Raw genomic sequence first — 21,624 nt, 5'->3', positions numbered from 1 at the left:
TTCATAGTTATGCTGTGGCTCACTGCATGAAGATTAACATAACCAAGAGTAAAGTTATGTGTATAGTAGGTAAAAAGAGGTGTCGAGCAGCAGATTTTGGTTGGTGCATCGGGGGGCAAAAATTAGAGGTTGTCAAGTCATATATTTTTTTGGGGAAAATTGTTACGGCCAATCTGAGTGAGAAACTCCATATAGAGCACTGCTCGCGCAAAGCTCTTGCTCATGGCAAAGGTCTAAATTCACTATATCATGCAACGGGGAAACGGCACTTCCCGATTTTATTGGAGGTGTACAGATCTAAAATCCCAGCAACAATCCTCTATGGCATAGAGTTAATAGAGGTGAAAAAGTGGGACTTCTGCCATAGGATTGAGGGGAAACTTTTAAGATCTCTTTCCTCATTAAATACTGCATGCTCTCTGGCCGCCTGTAGGCTCGAATTCGGTCTAAGGAGCAGTTGGGTGCAGGGACTCTGCGCCCTAGTAAGATGGGTGGCTTGCCTTGCAAGAGCGGAAGTTGGGACATTGAGAGCGTTTCTCAAAAATGAACTATTAGGTAATTTCAATGAGTTCTCCCAACTTGTTCGTAATTTCAGAATAGCCGTAAAGTTTTTAAAATTAGATGAAACAATTCTTTTTGTGTACTCCCCTACACAGTTAAAACTTGTTTTAAAAGCAGCCTCTTGGGACCTCTGCTTCCAATCGGACAAAAAATTAATTCATGGAAAGAGGAATGTTGATATCCTCTATGATACTTATCTGATGAAGCAGCCACAACCTTATGTGCGATGGTCCCTCCCACACGGCATACGAAGATTCTGGTTCCTGCTACGCTATGATTTAATACCCTTAAATCTCCTACTATCTAAATGGTATGGCTCCACCTCTCTGTGCAATCTATGTAATTCAAATATTCAGGACTGCATGCATGTTCTATTGATTTGCCCGGCGTTATGTAAATGGCGCTCTAGATGGATAAAAGTAATTTGTCTCCGTCTTGGCATTTTAACCCTGAATGATTTTCTTCATGCACTGTATTGTCCTCCTAACGAAATGTTCTGCTTCCACATTTTTAATTTTTTTAAAGGTTTTTTAGCTATCTATTGATATTCCATGGAGATGCTTCTTGACTTGCCAATTATTTACTGTTCTGGTGTGTAAATTAGTCTGTATGTAAGTTAGGTACTTCTTGGGCGGATAACCTCTGCATTTGTATTGTTTTCTATTGTATTTCTGTATATTTTATGTGGCCCTCGGTCGAGAGCCAAAGCATAATAAAATAAATTGAATTGTCAACTTAGTAATAATCGTTATAGCCTGAGGTTCTCGCTGCATGGTGCATGTTTGCTGTGGTATTGGCCAATAATCCGTGTTGGTTATTGTTGGTGCGGGTTGATGTATAGAACTGGTTTCTTGGATTTCCACTCGTTTGCTTTGACCTCTTGGCGTGACATTCCATGCCTTTGTTTGGCTGTTGTTGGCTGTTTTGTAGCTTGCACGCTTTGGTGGTTCAGCTTTTGTGGGTTTCTCCAGCTCGAACAGTCGTTAGCAAGTGTGATGGCATGTTTATCCTCTGTGCAACCCTGATCCCTGTTTAGCCCCGTTCTGATGCCCGGATGATCCCCATGTTGCCCATAACTTGATTCTTATTACCTGCAGTGCCCGTTATTTCTGCCCAGGACTGTCCCACGAGTTGCTCCCCAGTTGCATTTGTCTGTTGGTTGTATTCAGGAGTTTTAGAAGGTATGCAGGACTCACCTATTGGAATTTGGCAGTGCTGCGGCTGATGATCATAGCTGTTACTTGATTTTGTAGTTGATGGATTAATTATGGGTCCTTGTCCTTTTACTCCCCTATTTTCCGTGTGGGCCCTATCTGTATTTGGGAAAGATGGAGTGCCTCCTTGTTCCACCAGCTTAGTAGGACTGTTCTGCAGCCGCGGGGTTTGTTTTTGTGGGCTTGGTTCCCCCGAGTTGATGTCCCGTTTGGTGTACTTTCCTGAGAAAATGGGATAGAAGGCTGTTGGATTTACAGTGGCCTTTTGTTGGCGTCCTTTCCTTTTTTGTTTTCTGCGTTGTTTGGAGTTGAGGTTCGAAGTTTGATCCCCTTCTAATTGGATTGTTAACATTTCTCTGTTTACTCCTCTATTTCCAGGCCCGCCTGACTTCTCAGTATTCTCTTGTGAGTTGTCTGGGGGCGACTTACTATTTAGTGGTTTTACAAATTGGCCCGTGCCCGCATGGTATCTGGGTTATTCTGGCCATTGCTTGTGGGACCAGCAGTTTCATATTTTATCTAATTTAGGACACTGCTCAGTATTGAGGGCATGGTGGCGATCTTGTAAACAATCTGGTTGGAGCTGACGCATGCGTCAGATCGGGCTCTCTTTATCAGGCCATTCATATCCCCTAATTTTTCATCAATGCCTGATGTGAATAGAGCCAACAATGAGAGCTGGATCTCCATCTTTTCTGACTGGTATTGGAGCGCTTCCACAGCCAGTTGAATTGTATTTAGAAGAGAGGCCCAAGTACTAGTAGCTTGTTCATTTGAGGGCTCACTTGTTTTTGACTCGTTTTTAGTTAGTTTTGCGGGTGCTGGTTCCTGTTGGGGTGCTCAGGCCGGGGTTTTCTTTGTGGCTGATCTGGTGAATATCTGGCAAGCATATCTTCCCACTCTTGAGTGTTCAGATAGGAGATAATTGCCTTTTCTACCTCTTGCTGTGTTTGGTCCAAGGGCCCCACGCTTGGTCATCCTTTCTGAGTAAATGAACTCTCTTGTGCAGGGTATACTATCCCTGCAATATAACCTAACTATTGCAGCATATGCGGATGATACATTACTCTATATATGTAACCTTGAGCAAAACCTAGCACCAATGTTGCAGGAGGTGGAGCGATTTGGGCAACACTCAGGCCTATATATTAACTAGCATAAGTCAACAATCTTTCTGTTAACAGTTATCACCACTCCCATTCATACTAACTACCATATAGAGTGGACTACGGACCCAGTTAGATTCCTGGCATAAAGGTACATACAGATCCAGAGGTTGTACTGTCCGAAAACTACGGATGTTGAAATACAAAAATAACTGAGGTCATTGAAAAATGGATTAAACTCCCATTGTCCTTAGTGGGCCTTATCGCACTAAGGAAGATGGTGGTGCTCCCTCGCTTTCTATTTATTTTCTCAAACATTCCCATCAGTTTACCTAAATCCTTTTTTCATAGCTGACACACATTGCTAACACGCCTTGCCGGGGTTGGAAAACAACCTCGAGTAAAATGGGAAAATCTAACCAAGCCATGTTCGGAGGGGGGGTTTAATACCCCCGCTATGGAGAGATATTACAGAGCCACACAGACACTACATGCGCATGGTTGGATACATGGCCCTCATAACTTGCCGCATCTTCATATCAAATATCATATAGTCTACCCCACCCCGCTACTAAAATTGTTGACTGGTGACTCTCAGAGTAAACCCGGCATATTTGATCCAGTAGGTTGCACAGGGTCTCAGTTACCCAGAATAGCAGTTAAGCAACAGCTGAGCTTAATATACTCCCCCAACCTACCCATAATCTGGTGCAAATGGTTACCACTCAGTAATGACCGTGCAACAATACAAACTCTTCATAAACTGAAAATAGTACACATGGGAGACCTGTTCCTGGGACGGTGTTGTGAGAACGTGGGAACAGGTGTCCATTCCGGCCCAAGGGTTGACTGCATTAGACACTTACCAATAGTACAGAGTGTTACAGGCACTGCGTGCGACATTAGGACCTAACATGTCCGAACCGCAAGAAATAAAACCACTGACGTATCTGTTACAATCGGAATCCCCACAACATGGCATCACAATACTTTACATACTCCTCAAAGGTCAGGCAACCCAATAAAGCAGACATTTCAGATAGAATGGGAGGAATGGAAATCACAGTTGCACAATTGTCCCACTGCTTTAGTAATATTAAAGTTATATTGCAGAACTGACGGCACAGATTAATTCATTTTAAATACCTTCATAGAACTTATTACACTCCGGTGCATCTACATAGATACAGGCTGAGGGAGGACGATAGAGGCATGAGATGTACAGCACTAAATGCCAATTTCACACACCTGGCCTGGGAGTGCCCTGGTATCTGCACATTTTGGGGCGGGGTGTTCACCGCATTGAATAAAATGCTGGATCGGGTAATACCAGAGCCTCCGTTGGATGCTCTACTGGGGTTTGACAAAAACATTCCAAAAGCTGTGCATAGGCTGGCCTCTTTAGGCCTACTACTTGCCAGGCATAGGATTGCAATGAGGTGGATGCGTGGCCCCTTACCTAAATTATCTGAATGGCACACTGATCAGGCCTATTGTTCTATGCAATCTGAGAATTATAATGTGTTAATGCCTGTTAAATGTCAATCTAAAGATATTTGGGGGCCACTTCATGCATATTTGTTGAAAAAAGCCGCAGAGTGCAGTCAGCGGAAGTCACACCATTGTCTCAAACGAACGCAGAGGCCTTAGATGCTCCTATCCGCCTGGACGAGGTCCTGGCCGCTATCTCCCGCCTGCGCCCGCTCAAATCGCCGGGACCTGATGGCTTTTCATCAGGCTTTTATAAACTCTTTGGCCAGATACTAGCACCGGTACTCACGAGATTATTTAATTCGTTCGAGGGCCCGAGCTCCATACCCCCGGATATGCTTGCGGCAGAGATAGTAGTACTGCCCAAGCCGGGCAAAAGCCCAACACATTGTTCTGTGTTCCACCCCATATCGTTACTTAATTTAGATTTGAAACTGTTCACAGGGGTACTAGCGGCCCGTCTGGGCCCTTGCCTACCGGGAATCGTTGAACCGGATCAATCGGGCTTCATCCCGAACCGCCAATGCAGCGATAATACTAAAAGGCTACTGCATCTAGTGGATAAGACTCACTTCCAAAACTCAGACTCGGCGCTGTTGGCTATCGACGCAGAGAAAGCGTTCGACCGAGTCGACTGGACCTACTTGCAGAAGGTCCTACAGCGTTACCGGTTAGGCGACCGCTTTCAAGCCTGGATCGCAAGCTGCTACTACCACCCTCAAGCTCGGGTCCGGCTAAGAGGCCTTAAAGCGGACCCCTTCGAGATACAGCGAGGCACACGTCAGGGGTGCCCTCTTTCGCCCCTCTTATTCGCCTTATACGTGGAGCCACTTGCGCAGAAAATCCGAGACAATCCTCGCATCCACGGTATCACCTTCGGCCATGAACCATCCCACTCTATACCTGCTTTCCTGGAGGAACTGGAGAGCTTTGGGGCGGTGTCTGGCTTCAAAATCAACCGGGGGAAATCCTTGATTTTGCCTCTGGGTAGCAATGCCCACCTTCGCACTCCGGCGCCTGACTTTGGCTGCGATTTACAAACATCCGCACAGCTCCCATACATGGGAATTACTCTCACCTCCTCCACGGACTCGACAGTGACGCTTAACTATAAAACGCTCGCCTCTCAGATTCGGGCCGATCTTACACGTTGGTCGAAACAACCCCTCTCCTTGCTGGGCCGCATAGCGGCAGTGAAGATGTCAGCCTTACCTAAGATTTTGTATGTCTTCCAGACTCTCCCCGCCCTGCCACCGTCTGGCGCACTTGCTGACCTGCAAACCGCTTTCCATCAGTTCATTTGGGAAAAGAAACACGCGCGGCTGCATAAACAAGTGGCGCACAGAGGTGTAGACGAAGGTGGTCTCGGAATCCCCAACCTCTTGCAGTATTTTCAAGCCTCACAACTCCGCTACTTGGTGGAATGGTATAGGCCAGAGTCCGAGAAGAGATGGCTATTTCAGGATAGAGCAATGGCCCAGACGTCACTATGGAAGATCCCATTCCTTGCTCGCCAACACAGACCACGATATCTTCTTCGATCCCCCATCACGCGCACCATTATGAGGACTTGGGACATGGTGGTGGTCAAGAGAGGCCTAACAACTTTCCCCTCCCCACTCACTCCGATCCTAGACAATCCGGAATTCCCACCGGGCGCTGACTCTCGTGCCTTTCCACAATGGCGTGGTATGGATTGCCGTTCTGCCGGCCATTTCTTTGACTTAGAGGGCTTTCTCCCCCTCACCGATATTGTACAAGGCTATGGAGTGACCAAGCCTCACATGTTCCAATACTTCCAACTCCGCCACTGGCTTTTGAGCCCGGAATGCGCTCCCCTAGTTAGTCGGCAAATGACACCATTCGAGAAGTGGCTGGTCACGAAAGATTCGGATCGGCACCTTGTCTCAGACCTTTACAAGATGCTATCACCCGCGGCCGGCCCAGGCCAGACGGAGGGACAGAAACGCTGGGAAACGGAACTCGGCAGGGCATAATCGCCCAAGGAATGGGGGTTTGTATACTACAGAGCTGCACACACCACTCATAATACTAGTGCCAGAGAGGCGGCGGTGAAATTGGCCATATACTGGTACCTTACCCCGGTCAGACTCAATCAAAGCAATCCACTTCGAAGTGCGTTGTGTTGGAGGGGCTGCGGTGAAAGGGGCACTTTGACCCATCTCCTGTGGGACTGCCGCGCACTTCAGGAATACTGGAAGGCGGTTCTGGATGATATCGATTCCACCTTTGAAACTGAAATTCCACGCTTCCCTGCATACACAATCTTGGGACTACCCAACGCACTTACATTTCCTCTGAGGTCCCCTCGCGGTAAACAGATTGGTATTGCCATGCAAGCAGCGTCACAACATATCCTATCACTCTGGGGATCAACCACCACACCCACTCACACTGGATGGCTGCATAAACTATGGTTCACGTTAGGCATGGAACGTATTCACGCCACGCTTACACATACAGCAGACTCATTTCAGAAGGTTTGGCAGCCGCTTTTGTCCCTCATGTCCAAATAATTTCACGAAATCACATGCCCAAAGTATCTCCGCATTCTACGGCTTGCAGGACCACCACAAGATCCCCCATAAACTCGAATGCCCTGAAGCATACAGCTCTGAACATGTCATAACAGAGGTTTCAGACAAACGGCATACTGGTCGGGGTGGGGGGAGGGAGGGGATGTTGGGAAGAGGGAGGGGGGTTTGGTTCTTCTTCTTGTTCTGGTCAGTTGACTTTATTGCACGGCACCTTAATCATAGCATCGGCATTGCATATCTGTGTTGGCATATTTTTCTTGCTTACTTGATGACTTTTAGAGAAGACGCGCCTGTATGCCTCGCTCGCTATATATGCCTGCTGCATACCTACTGTTTTGTATTGCCTATTTTTGCTCTCAAAACCAATAAAACAAATTTGAAATTAAAAAGCCGCAGAGGATTCTACCCGCACAGAACAGGACAGGACTGGTGTAGGTAGAATAATGCTATTGCTTGCTGCGGTCGCATTATAGTGCATGTAACGGTAGGCAGAACTGCATCAAATTAAGAAGGGCGACAGAATAAGTTGGATTTGTAAATTATTATGAAACTTAAGAGTATTGCAGGTACCCACAGGACGCAGCAGCCTTCTTTGGTATGGAACAGGAGGGTTGTGGACTAGGTGCTGAAGATGTTACCTATACTGGCTTTACATTGCTATATCAATTATTGTGTATGCCAAAGTGATTGTATCGTGTATATACTGCAAGTACTGCTGTAATGTTCCTTCCTTTTCTTTTCTCTAAAAACTTAAAATAAAGTTAAAAAAATACACTGATTAATTGGTAGACAAGGGTGTTTTCAGACTCTAGTTTTTTTATTATGTCCACTACAGCAGTCATTTTTTCCTGTAAAATCTAAAAATGCAGTAGTGTACTTTTTCACATCACTATTAATGTGCGACCAAAGATCCTCACATTTCTTGCTTTTGGCATCTTCACTAAGCAAAAATTCTGTAAATGGTCGCCACATGGATAAAATAGAATTCACTATCTCTAGGACTGAGAACCACCGGCTAAATGACACAGTTGGGACGATTCTTTCTTTGATGCCACACAAATCACAAGATGGGAAATATTTGTGTTTTAGTTCATGTGCATAATGAAACGGTGCACCAGAATGGACTACATGGTCAATAGCATTCTTTATGAACTCTGAAGATTGTAAAGATGCTTTCAGCATACCATCAAGCAAGTGGCAAGGATCTCTTTCAGGTAAGCACTAGAACTCAGGTAACGATTTAGACAGGTCACCACACAATCTTTTCATATACATAGCTGAATTACTGCAAATACTAACAATATCACTCCAATCTTTGTTGAAATTAGTAGGAACTTTTTGCAGCAGCATTCAAAGAGACACTGCCTTACATGTTTTCCAAACGTCTGATGTCATGTTTTTATCACTAACTCAGATGTTTCGGGACAGCACTCTCTTCACATATACCTGTCACTACACCTTGCAGTGAATGTTTAAAGCCTCAGGTGTTTGGCAATTCACCTACTATCAATACTGACTCGCTAGAAAAAGGGGCTGATGTCTGTGGGTAAACGTGACTGTAGATATTGGGAAAGATTCTCATGAAACCAACCATTTTACCTATCAGTGAAAGAATCAAACTTAGCCAATATATAAAATAAGAGGTTGATATTTCCTGATTCTCTGCAGTTTACAAAATAATTAAATAAGACCTAAAAGATGCTTCTAAACCCTGCATGCTTAGACCACAGAAACTTAAAAAAGCAGTAGGAAGAAGAAACAATATTTTAGTGATATCCCAAAACAACAGAACACAAGCAGAATAATCCCTGCATCATGTGACAGGCACCTTGTGGTGCAGAAATGATCTGCACCTCCCATTTCACTATGGGAGCATGCATTATGACAGTTTTACGGCCATAATGCATGCTCTCATAGTGACATGTACGAATGCGACCGGACAGTATTCGGTTGCATCCTAATGGGCAGGTTAGGTCAGACGACCGGGTGTCTTTAGGTCCCATGACCGAGTCGGGCAGAAGTGATTCCGCCCAACATCGTAATGACCCCCTTGGTTGGAAAGACTGAAAATGCAGTCCACACTGATAGGTGATGGCAAGGGACCACAGCCAGGTGATAAAGTGATACATATTGTGTGCTAGCTGCTCACAAATTTATCAATGAGCTTCAAAAAGCAACTTCCAGTCTCACCTACGAATCTGCTGTGTATATATTAGTTGGGAATGGAACAGTTCATCCACAGAAGAAGAAAAAATATATTTATTCTCATAATCTTCCCAGATTGGAGACTTGAAACACAAAGTCTATGTAAAGGTATGCAATCCATTAGAAAAGCACTACTGGAATTGAAAATAGAAGTGTCTAGTAATTTCTGATGCTCAGTGCAATTCAAAACTTAAATACAAATAACCTTCCTGCAGCTTTTAGAAGTAATATAGTATTTAAATTGAGGCAGTATTTCACTAAAAAGTGCCCATATTACCTATCATGCATTTCAGTGGGACAGGATGCTATGAAGGCTACATTAAGAGAGATTTTAGGAATGGTAAATAAAAATATTGCCCATTTCCGCTAACTTCTTTACTCTTTTCCCTCCCTTCACCAAGGGAGGCACTATGTAATTGTAGAAATTAAATCCAATACCACCACCTTCATTACCTGAGAAAGAACAATAATATCAAAGTGTGAAATTTAAAGCATTCTTTAGTGAATTTACCAGTTTACTCCTAATTAAATATACCAATTTTCAATTAAAGTGATTTAGATTTGACCAGAATGTATATTGAAATGCGAATACAAAGCCTACTCTAACTATTTTAATAACATTAATTCAAGAACCTTAACGAGACGTAGTTCACAACAATTTGTTAGAAAGGTCTGAAAGGTCTCCACTCTGACCAAACCCTGCTAAATGGCAACAGCCGTGCTAATGAGAAACATGTCCTTTTTCTCCACTGTGTAGACCCTGAGGGTACCTCCATGAGTCCAACATCCAAGGTAAATGTACCAGGTGAGTGAGAAATTATTTTAGCTTTTATTATTAGTGGCCAACATGGGACCCAGGTGTGTTTGGGAACAATGCGGGCCTAAATTCTGAGAAGTAAAAAATAAAAATGGCATTAAATGCAGAGACAACCATTGAGTACCTTCAAAGTTACGGCCTTGGCTGCCATCGTATTAATCTTAGCAGTTGAAACGGAAGCCCTGTTATATTGGTGTTTTTCCCCAAAAAAATAAACCGTACCTGAGACAGGTATTCCAATCCAGGTGCGCAATTCTGAGGAGCAACAGGTGTTGGCATCCACATATTTCCATCCACACCGGGTTGAGTTGCAACTGGAGGAACTCCAGGATGACCTTGGAACCCATAGCGAGGCTGAACTGGAGGACCTGAAATACAATAAACAAAACACGTTTGAAAATATTTATGCTCACAAATTGTACATTGGGTATCAAAACTCCACAGAGGACCGAAAGTTTATTGGTGCAAAAGGGAAATGGACTTTGAAACATTCTTTAAATTCTCATCCCCTTTCAGATTATATTCAACATATCCTGGGCATTTTTTGTGAGTAGAGCATGTTGTTACACATTTCATCCCACCCTTCTGGTTTCAGTGTATACAAGGTCTTAATAGGAGCGTTGCAAACTCAGGGATGCTACGTTTACTTCCTATCTTTTACCTATGAATAATTTTGTGCAAATCTATCAAGGCTCTTAGCTACTGGTTTTTGACCAATTGATCAAACATTATTCTGGGACAAGAAAGTCAATTTTCCAAATTGTATTCTTTCAGGGACACTGCAAACCAGGCAATCTTAAATCGCCACTATTTGATACATTTGGAATAAACTCATTTAATCAAAAGTGTTATAAGATTAAATGTTAGAATAAATTATCTTAAAACCTGTTATATAGCATTCATAAAGGACAACTCATTTTTCCATTGAAGCAATTGCTCGATTAAAATTCGTTCAATCCTCTGAAGACCAACGAAAGTGTGGATAGAGTTCTCTATGATGTTTGAAAACAGGTTCTTTAGTTTGCTGATGCAATTCTTGCACTGACCTCATGCCCTTTCAAAGAAAACACATGCCACATTCTAAACCGTAGTCTAAAGCGTTCTTGATAGCTGGATGTATTACTGACAAGGGACTGGATACAACAATCTTTGGCAATGCCAAAAGGTTCGGTTTATGAATGCATTCTCAATCAGCCCAAACATTCCCTGTATTTTAATGCCTGCCCATCTCCATCTACTTTGCGCCCAGAAAAAAACACCATAAATCAGCAACTTATCTCAGACACTTAAATAACATTACAATGGCATTATGGGCCCCTGAAAATTCAAGCTGAATAAATAAACAAAATGTTCACAGCTGTGTGGCGGGCAAGCACTTTTTTGTGGAATCGCACAGATTCTGCCCAATCAAAGTATGTACTCCTGACCCCCATCAAAGTATGTACTCCTGACTCCCAACATGTTGGCAGAGACAAATGCCCTTACTGCAAACCTCACATAATTGTCTGTCAACGACTGCGGCTGCAAGCCAGGCCATAAATAACTGGGCAAATATTTACATTCCATTTTCAAGAAGATTCCAAGGCTGAGAAAACAAAGGTGGTAATTCAGACTATGGTTCATGCTTCCTGCTTCTCAATACGAGGCTACCAACCATACTTTGAGAACCTCACCTAAATGGTGGGGATTTTTTTTCCAAAATTATTTCCACTGGTTCTGCAGAGCCAGTTGCAGCAAAATTGGAATGCATGGTAATAGGGTGGTCGGGATATCTTTAGGATTTAAAGAAACAAACCACCAACCACAGGAACAGGAAAACTGTACCATGGAAGAACAGCCCTAAATAGAGCCGACTTTCTGATTTACACAGAGTTATGGTCCAGTGACAGATTGACCATCAGTCAAGCATTACTGCAGGCAGAGGCAGATGATGCTCCTCTGACAGAAACTTTAAAACACACCTACCTCTGAATGGGGCAGGTAAGCCATGAGTTAGGTATATCCTTGTTTTTGGTTGATGCCCCATCTATATCAAATTCTAAAAGACTTTCGGATTTATTATAAGGAAACAAGAAATTAATAGAAAACAAGACAATTTGTGTAACCTGGAGCTCCCAGATGGGCTCTAGGAATTAGGTGGACAACCTCCTCCCTAGCTCCTTCTTTACCCAGCTGCTTTCCTCTCGCCCCAGGACTCCATGGACAAACCAAAGCAAGTATGGCCACCCACCCGGACAGCTACATTGCAGAGGTTTCTGTCCTTGCTGTGATTGCTGCTGTGGGATGTAGCTTCCTGCTGGGCTCGACAAAGGGATATGACTTGCTGGTCCCATTACTTCAAGAACCCTATGTAGGATGCATAGTCACCCAGAAGGTTGGCTGCAAAGCTGAGGACTCAAATGTTGTCTGGATGACTCCTGCAGAACTGATGCCCTCCCCTGTGGTATGACCCCTCCCTCTCCCAGCGCCAATCCATTAGTTGGTCCCTGTTCGGCCTGGGAGATGTGGATTTCATGCAAATGCTGCATGCACCGGAAAATGCTTCCCATGATCATGCCCACTGCATTATGCATGAGATCTAGCTTGAAAGTGGATTGTGACTGGACTCTCCATTGTTGATGGTGGATTAAACAGCCACACCCAGGGTTTGAGGCTCCCCTTCATTGACCAGTCCGGAGTCATTGTGGTGATACCCATGTTGCCGGTGAACTAGAATTAGAAGGTCTAAACCTCCCAAACAATTGGAAAAGACTCAACACGTCATGTCCAGGCATATACTGGCAAGTGCATTAGCAGCCATCCTTGAAGACCAGCATTACATTTACGTAACTCTTATCTGTGTATGGTTCTATTACCTTGGTGAATGGCATTTTGAAATCTTTCTTTTGTAATTTGCTGTTACGCTCTATGATGTTCTTTTATAAAACCAAAGACACTGTTCCTTTGTAAACTGCTTGCATGCATTATGAAGGAAGGATGGCTGCCTGCCTAGAATGCCTCCTGTCGGGGACAGTTAGACTTTCAGAACTGGTTAAAGCTAATGGTTACCATTCCTTCAATTTTCCATAAAGCAATTTAACTGTTGAAGTCCCGAGTAATCCTCACCCTAACATGTAAGTAGAAACATGTCAATCTTATTTTCGTAACTTTGAATCTGTGTAATGTGAACTGATTGCAATCAGTTTTAACTATTCTTATTTAAAAAAAACTGCGATATCCATCGGGCCATGTACACGTTATGTACAACTGAAAGCAAAGGTATTGATGAAAATGTGATAACAGTTGCTCAGGTTTATGAAGCAGCTTGCACACAAAGATTTTAGCATGAGAAAATCGCCTTTCTGAATGGAGGACAAAGACATAAGGATGAATGATTGAATTCATGTCAGCCGCTAGTAATTATTGTGAAACAAGCCTCTTCACAAGTTCTTGCTGATGGCACCTTTTTCTTGTTTTTGAGGTACCTGGGGGATACCCCTGGGAGTTGCATTCTGGTTTCCCTGTTTAAATTAAGTCGGCAGCTTGGGCAGGTGAGGGCCTCCATTTTCTTTTTGCAGTTGTAATGTTTTGAGAAAGGCGGATGCGATGATTCTCTGTAGCAAGAGATGCTGCCAGTTGCTGTGTGATTGTGTTTAATGCTACTTGCGCTGAATTGTTTTAATAATAGTCATACTTTTTAAAATTATTGTTTGTGAGCACTCTTACCTGCCTATTCTCCCCGCCCCGGTCCATCGCGGCTCTTGCCGGTTGTGTGGAGGGCCTTCGGGAGCATAATCTTACTTCCGGTGGGGTAGCGCTCTAGTTCTGAAGCACCCTAGACTATATAGCTACCACGTCATAAGCACGTGCAGCGGACGCGCCCAAGGCAAGCCCGTCTGCGCCCATCCGAGCCCAGCCGGGACCAGGGGTCAGGACCCCTGGTAATTTGGATAATATTAAGAATTACCACTATAGCTATAATTCACAGACATTGTGGAATCTAAGGGCAGCCACTGGTGATATGTGTCTACATTCTATGTGTCCTGTTAATATTGTTTCAAATTGTCCCCACTGTGATTTTAAACTTAATCCCCATACTGAGCCAGTTCAGGGGTCTTGGTCCCAAATAAAAAATGTTCTTCTGAATTGTCGTTCTCTTATCAAGCTTTCTGATGAACTTTTGCTTCTTTTGGTAAATTTTAATCCTGATGCTCTTTTTTTATCTGAAACATGGTTGCGGGATGAGGCTGACCCAGCCATTACTCAGATTTTACAGCTAGGGTACTTATTACATAGAGCGGATCGTAAAAATGGCAGAGGTGGGGGCCTCGGGATAATCTTCAAAGATTATTTTCGTTGTCGTTCTTCAACTGAGGAACTACCTGACTGTGAAAGTTTGAGCTTTGCACTTGAAATTTCACCAACTGTCCCCTTTTCTGGCCTGTTACTTTATCGGCCACCAGGACCAATGGGTCAGTTTCTTAACAGCCTTCCGTCCCTTGTTGTTGAGTTAGCATTATCTCCAGCGAATTTCACAGTTCTCAGAGACTTGAACATACATTTAGATGACTACTCTGATCACCATGCAAGGGATCTTCTGTCTAATTTATCAGCTCTCGAAATTGTCCAGAAGGGCTTTGCACCTACACACATGAAGGGCCAGCTTCTTGATGTTGTGTTTAGCAATGACCTAAAACTCCATGTTGGTCCTCAAAATCCCCTACTTGTTCCTATGGAATGGGAAACCATGGCCTTCTCCGCGGTGCAAAGTCCGGCTCCACTGTTGGAAAGGAAATGGCCTAATCTTTCCGTCAGCCAGTGGTCTACCTCACTGTATGCTACCACTCCTTTGTCTGTTTCAGACCCTGGAAAGGACAACAGTAATTTTTATGCTTGGATACAAACCTTGTTAGATTCCTTAATCCCTTTGAAAATGTCATATAAAAAAAGAAATCAAAATTGGCACCATGGTACACTCCCAAACTATGAGAACTGAAACAAATGTGTAGGAAACTAGAAAGGAGTTGGAGGCAGGCTCCAGAAGCTGACAGTAGAAACGCTTATAGAGAAGCAATCAGAAACTATTAGGCTGAAATTAAAACTGCGCAATCTGTATTTTATGAGGGCAGGATTAGCGTGACAGACAGCTCGCCTAGGGAGAACTTTCGGATTGCCAGATCTTTCATTAGCACTCCACAAAAACTCCCTGATCCTAAAGAGGCCCAAAATCGTTGTGACAAGCAGGCTGAATATTTCCATCAAAAAATTCAGTTCATCTCCCATTCCTTTACTTCTTCTCAGGTTAAATTCTTTCTTCTCGGCTCTGAGAGTAGTCCTTTGATTCCACAGTGTCCCTTAATGGAGTTTCCCCTGCTCGATGAGGCACTACTTAACACACTAATCTCTAGATTAACATTTGGTTCTCCAATTGATTCAGCCTCTCCGTGCCACCTTACGCTAGTTACGGATGTAATTCGGCCAGTGATCCTGAATGCTCTAAACGCTTCCATCACCTCAGGAAAGGTGCCGCTGGTGTGGAAATGCACCCAAGTTAGAGCATTATTGAAGAAACCCAACCTGGATCCTTCCATCATGGCCAATTATCGCCCGATCTCTCTCCTTCCATGGTTGGGCAATCTGCTTGAGAAACATATCAATACCATCTTGGTCCATTACCTGGAGTCTAACAATCTACTTCATGATTCCCAAACAGGTTTCCTTCCTAAGCTTGGGACGGAAGCAGCGCTCTTGGCAGTGATAGAGGGTGACCAAAGCATTTGGACCAAGGCGGCATATCAGCAATTATCTTGCTGGACCTCAGTGCCGCCTTCGATACTGTGGATCTTAACATCTTGCTTTCCCGACTAAAACATCTTGGGGTGACAGGGTTGGCCCTCACTTGGCTGCAATCCTTTTTGAAAGACCGATTTTTTCAGGTCTCGGAGGGTGCTACTCTATCTAAACTATGGCCCCTTAGCTGTGGGGTTCCGCAGGGATCTTCCCTGAACCCCACGTTTTTTTATATCTATATGGAGCCATTAGCTGGGATAGTGCTTCCTTCCGGCATCAAAATTGTCACCTATGCAGATGATACCCAACTGGTGGTTGCTTTTAACCACCCGGAGGGATCATCTAGCCCTCTGGGCAGCTGCCTAGAAGCGGTAGCTGACCGGAAAAGACAGAACTGATGTTCTTAGGTAAGTCCCCGTCACCCAGAGCAGCTTTGGGCTGGCCGACCTGTCTGGGCACTATGCAGGTGCCTAAAGATCAGATTAAGAGTCTCGGAGTGTAGCTGGATAGTACTCTTTGCTTTAACCATCAAGCTACCAAGCTCTCCGCCACCTGCTTCGGTCTGATGAGGGTATTGAGAAAAATTCTGCCTTTTCTTCCTTTTCAGGCTCATAGGTTTATGGTGCAGGCTCTTATCTTGTCCCGCCTAGATTACGGGAATGCCCTGTATCTGGGTGCACCACTGGCCATCATTAAAAAACTGCAGGTGACCCATAACTGTGCGGCCCATTTACTTTTGGAGCTGCCTCTAAGGCAGTCGGGGTCAGTTGCCTTGAGGAAGCTCCACTGGCTGCCAATTCAGGCTAGGATTCGATTTAAGGCGATGTGCATAGCCCATAAAGCTATGTGGCATTCAGCCCTGCTATGATTCATTCTTTAGTGACTCCCTGCCATCCTTCTAGAAATCTGCGCTCTAGCACAGCCTCTCTTGCAATTCCACGGAAAGTACGACGAGCCAGACGGGGGGACGCTCCTTTTCATGGAATGCTGCCACCTCTTGGAATTCTTTGCCATTCACTTTGCGCAGCGAAACTGATCTACAAAAGTTTCGCAGACTTTTGAAAACTTTTCACTTTCACTAATTTGTACAGTCTGGTTTTGTTTCTGCTCACCCGGTCCAAGCTCTACGAGGCCTTAGGGTAGGAGTGCGCTATAGAAAACCGTAAAAAAAAAAACACGCGACAGAGGTGCCCTTATTCTTTGTGACTATACCTTTTGAAATTTTGATATACACTAAACTATTATCAGCAGATACCCACTTCCAAACTCCTTGGCTTTTGTAATATAAGTAGGAACTGAATTTGCGGCTCATTAAACTTCTTTAAGTCCATTAGGGGGTCTGATTATTCAAGGGAAAGGAAGATGGCGTGTTGATGCGTTTGCTGGGTGTTCTCTCCATGGCATTCCGCCACTAACCGTGCTGCTCACATGCTGCCTACTGATGCTGCAAATTCTCGGCAGCTGAATCCTGTGTCATTATAGGGGTGAACTCCAATGTGACAATTGAGCAGGGCAGCCTTGTGTACTATTTGTTTCTTTAGCTTCTCTCGGCTCCCTGTGGTTCCGCGAGCAGCATGGCAGAGCCGGCGCTAGTCATGGGCAGTGTGGGCAGCTGCCCAGGGCCTCACACTCAGCCCACCAGCATGGTGCCCCACACTGATGCATGTCCTGTTGTTTCCCTGTCAAAACTCTAAAAGAAACGTGTTTCCTTGCAATTAGGGTCCATGTGAGGGCTCCCCTCCCCGGGCCTCTCAGGGATTGTGTCAGGAGGCCTAGGGGAGGGAGACGCTTTCTCTTGTCCCAATTGCACGGAGACCTTTCAGAGACAATGCGGGACGCCCATGGTCCAGCACTTTAGCACCCCCACAGTTTTAACTTTTAGCCCACAAGCAATTCTCACACCTATGGGGTTGAATGTGGGAGAATTGCTTGTGGCCTGGAAGTTAAAACTGTGGGGGCGCTAAAATGCTGGACTATGGGCCTCCCGCAGTGTCTCTGAATTGTCTCCCTGCAAGGGATAACTTATGTAAATTAGAGGGTCCTCCCACATTCTCTTTTGGCCCAGGGCCTCGCAAATCCTAGAACCGGCCCTGCGGCATGGCTCCGATGAACAAGCATGCTCATTGGAGGGTGGGCAGTTCAGCAGTGGTCTCTGGTCCAGCCTCAATAGTAGCTCTTTGAGCTCTTACTTTTCCCTGAAGTGTGGCAGAGAAGAGTCCTGTCTCCAGTGTTGGCCGCCCTGTTATTAAACTACTGAAATCAGGCACAGCGAGCAGCCTGCTTCAGGTGTGTGCAGAGGATCAGTCTGTCCCCGGCATGGAGACACTGACCACAGACTTTGTGGATATCTTAATGGAGGGAACCGTATCAGGGGGGTGGATTCCTCTAAATCGGCGGCTTCACCAGCAGTCTGCTGCAATGTTTCAGTGGCGACCACAATACTTTAACAAGGTAACACTGTATCTGTTACCAGTGCTGCTGTTCCCCCTTCTGTTGTTCAAACTGCTGAGGAAGATCCGACACAGCATGAGGGCGGAATCTGTCCTCACACCCAAGGAGGCTTTGGAGGGGGACAGAGTGCATAGAACACATGGCAGAGTCTAGGCAGGGCTTTAAGGGGGATGAAAAAACTAAGGGGTCTCTCAAAGGGGCGTGGCCAAAGTAATTAAGGGAGTGGCTTAATAAAAAGGTAAGCTAAAAATCTGTGCTTAGCATAGTGTGCCACCCAGCTTGTATTTTGTTGTTTTTCTCATTACATCCAGATATATGATACAACAAATACATCATACCTTCAAGAAGTCAGGACTATTGGCTTTGGTAATGGTTGTTAGTTGCATAAAATAAATAAGCAGCAACTAAGACTTGTGTATAATGTTGAAAAAGCTTGGCATGGCAGCTCAGCGACCTCCTAAATTAAAAGCAACTCTAAGGGCAGTTCTTTGCCGAACTGGGTCACCTCTAAAGGGGAGGTAAAGTCTCTAACTTCACAGCTAACCACTGCTGGCCATGTTTAAAGGGGAGAGGACATTCAGTCAGCATCCCCCAAGTTGGTTCAGCATTCTAGTTCTCCCTTAGCCCTAACCTAAGCCTTGACTTAAGTTTAACTCAGGAACAGTTCTGGATTCATCTGATGATGGCTCCTAAGAGCATTCTACTCCAGCTGCATCAACTAGCAACCTGATACCGGGGGGCACCCTCGAGCCATCACTGTCAACAATTATGCAGCTTATGCAGGTACAGCATTCAGAGGCACTGCAACATTATGCCCAAGTAAGAGCAGACAATGAGATATTGTAACGATCTCTGATAGAGGGTTATAGGTGTTAGCGCTTACTACAGAAATTGTGGCGCTCCAGCAGTGGGTTGCAGGGACTGAGGAAGTTGGGTCAGCAGCCATTAAGTCTATTAAGAGGCACATGACTCAGCTGGTGCAGGCCAAGTCCAAAATTGAAGATCTTGAATACTGCAACATTGTAATAATTTGAGGTTTTGGGGAATACCAGAAGGAAAAGAAGGAGATGATACACAGCAGTTCATCGTTAAGCTGGTTGCAAAAGCATTCCCAGACCTGGCGGACTGGGATATTGACCCCCAAGTTCAGTGGGTGCATTGTCTCTCTGCTAATGACAACCCAATGGACCCTCTCTCTATCCTGATATTTGTGGCCAATTTTCTACTTAGGCAGGAGATCTCTTAAAGTCTGCCCCAACGGTCCTGTGTGGTTGACTCAATGTCTGTGTCGCATGATCAGGCCTCTTTAAGCTCACTATGGATAGGTGCTGGAAGTTACACCAAATGATTGATCCACTGAAAGCGATGGGGCACAAATCTTCCTTTAGGAACCAGCCAAACTCAATATTAATAAAGTCGGTCGGACATAGTTCTATCATACTGAATCAGATGCAGAGAAATTTCGTAGTCATTGTCACGCTCCAACAGCGACTATTTAATTTGAAATATTGGGGTCTTGATTGTGTGTTTATGCTAAATTATCTGCTGGACTAATGTCTGACCTGTGCTTGAAATGTCTATTTGGTTTGAATATGCTTACCTTTTTTTTCCTGCTTGTTTTTTTGTTTCTCCTCCTGTTATCACCATTTTTCTCAACTTCTTGTGCACACTATTTAGGTAAAAAGGTTCACCTTCATTCTTTAATTTGTGAGGGCGGTAGTGTGGAGGTGGGCGAAGTTCCCGGGTAGAAATCGCACATTGCTTTCACTCCAACTTACAGCACAGGCATGGGATGATTCCTTTCCTTAGACATAGTTGGGAGGGGGACAATGGGTGGGGGGGTGAGAGTAGCACTCAAAGTTTGCTAGCAGGTGCCCTGGTTGTGAAGGGTTGGAGGTGTAGAGGCATTAGATGTAAAAGGTCAGAATGGCAGTAATATGTTGTCTGAAAGGGCTACTTGTCATGGCAGACCCTTGAGATGTTACAATGGGATGGATTTATTGAGGATCTAGTGTCCGTTGTGATGGATCGATTAAAAATTATGTGCTGGAAGCTTGCCGGACTGAACCACCCTAAGAAGCGTAAATTAGTATGAGAGTGGAATATGTTGTACAAACTACAATTATTATGCTTAACAGAAACTCACTTAGCATAGGAATCGTTTTATTTGACTGCACCTTGGCTATGATATTGTTATATGTACCTTGCAGTTTGCTTCTATTTGAGGTGTGCTATAATGTTGGCCAAGCACTCTGAGGTTAAGGTTCTTAAAACTGCAGCTGATACAAAGGGCTGGGTCGGTGATTGCACAGCTCTCATTGAGAGGTGAGAACTATGTTATTTGTAGAGAATATGGTCCAAATTTTGATGATCCAGGAATGTTTGATTTGCTATGCTTAGAATTAGTTGATTGGTGGTGGATTTAATATTGGTGGGTGATTACAAGTGTGTAATGGACAATGACTTGGATTCTACTAATTGGGCTGCTCACCCCTGCATGACAAAAAAAAGGGCACTGTTTTAGAACTTGCCTGACATCGATGAAAAGGCATTCTCAAAAGTATTAGCAACCCGACTGGCCCCTTTAATGGAGACTCTGATGTTGCCTCAACAACACAGCTTTGTACCTGGTAGGGACACCACAAGTCATACCGACACAGCTATTACAGCATTTGCTATAGCTGGAAGAAGTGCTAAAAGGGAAGGTGTTTGACCGGGAGACTTGGGAATGCCTGTGGGCAACAATGGGGGCTCTTGGTATTGGTGACAGGTTTGCCAAGTGGGTACATTACCTCTATAAGAATTCTAGGGCTACGTTATTGTATGGCATGAACTGCACTCTTCCACTTAAGGTCTTTAGGGGCATCAGACAGGGGTGCCTGTTTCCCCCACTTTTATTTGCAGGCGGTGGCGATCCATCTGCCATCCTTGCCCGTCCGCCACCTATTTTCCCCCCCACCATATTACAATGGCGGACGGGACCGTGGCGGACGGGAAGACCGTCCGCCGCTTTTCCACCGCGGTTGGCTTGCGACCGTGGCGGAAAAGCTCTAATATGGTGGCGGTGTCTATCAGACACTGGCAGCCATATTAGGATGGCCTGAGGGGAATGCCTTTCCGTGGCGGCATTCCACGAAAAGGCATACGGTTCCAGCTTTGGGGGGCTGTTGCGGGCCCCAGGGTGAAGGGGGGTGGGAGGTGCACAGGGGGGTACCTATGGTACCCCCCTGCGTTTCACAGCACAACATGGCAGGCACCGCACGGTGCCTGTCATGTGGTGTTGTGAAACACACAACATGCATTTTTCACATTGCGGCGGCCGGTGCTTTATGCACCGTCCGCCGCGATGTGAAAAATGCGGGATGCACCCGCCACTGTGGCGGGTGCATCCTAATTGGGGGCACGGTTCCTCTGCCCTTGTGGTGGACGGTACCTGCCCCAGACAGAAAGTC

At 44.9% G+C, this 21,624-nt stretch overlaps 1 protein-coding gene across 1 annotated transcript in view; it reads right to left on the bottom strand.

The window, feature by feature from the left end:
* LOC144790775 (phospholipid scramblase 1-like) overlaps nt 1–11,978 on the bottom strand; it is a 209,036-nt gene extending 197,058 nt beyond the window's left edge. Inside the window, exons 1-2 of the mRNA XM_078665470.1 lie at nt 11,918–11,978; nt 10,175–10,320 (exon numbers count right to left, since the gene is read on the bottom strand). Of these exons, the coding sequence (XP_078521596.1) occupies nt 10,175–10,320; nt 11,918–11,978 (207 nt within the window). The remainder of the gene's footprint in view (nt 1–10,174; nt 10,321–11,917) is intronic.
* Nucleotides 11,979–21,624: the final 9,646 nt, after the last annotated feature.

Source organism: Lissotriton helveticus, chromosome 11, assembly GCF_964261635.1.
Source record: "Lissotriton helveticus chromosome 11, aLisHel1.1, whole genome shotgun sequence".
Lineage (NCBI taxonomy): Eukaryota > Metazoa > Chordata > Amphibia > Caudata > Salamandridae > Lissotriton > Lissotriton helveticus.
Note: the sequence above shows the minus strand (reverse complement) of the source record. Positions and strands in the feature narration are given on the sequence as shown.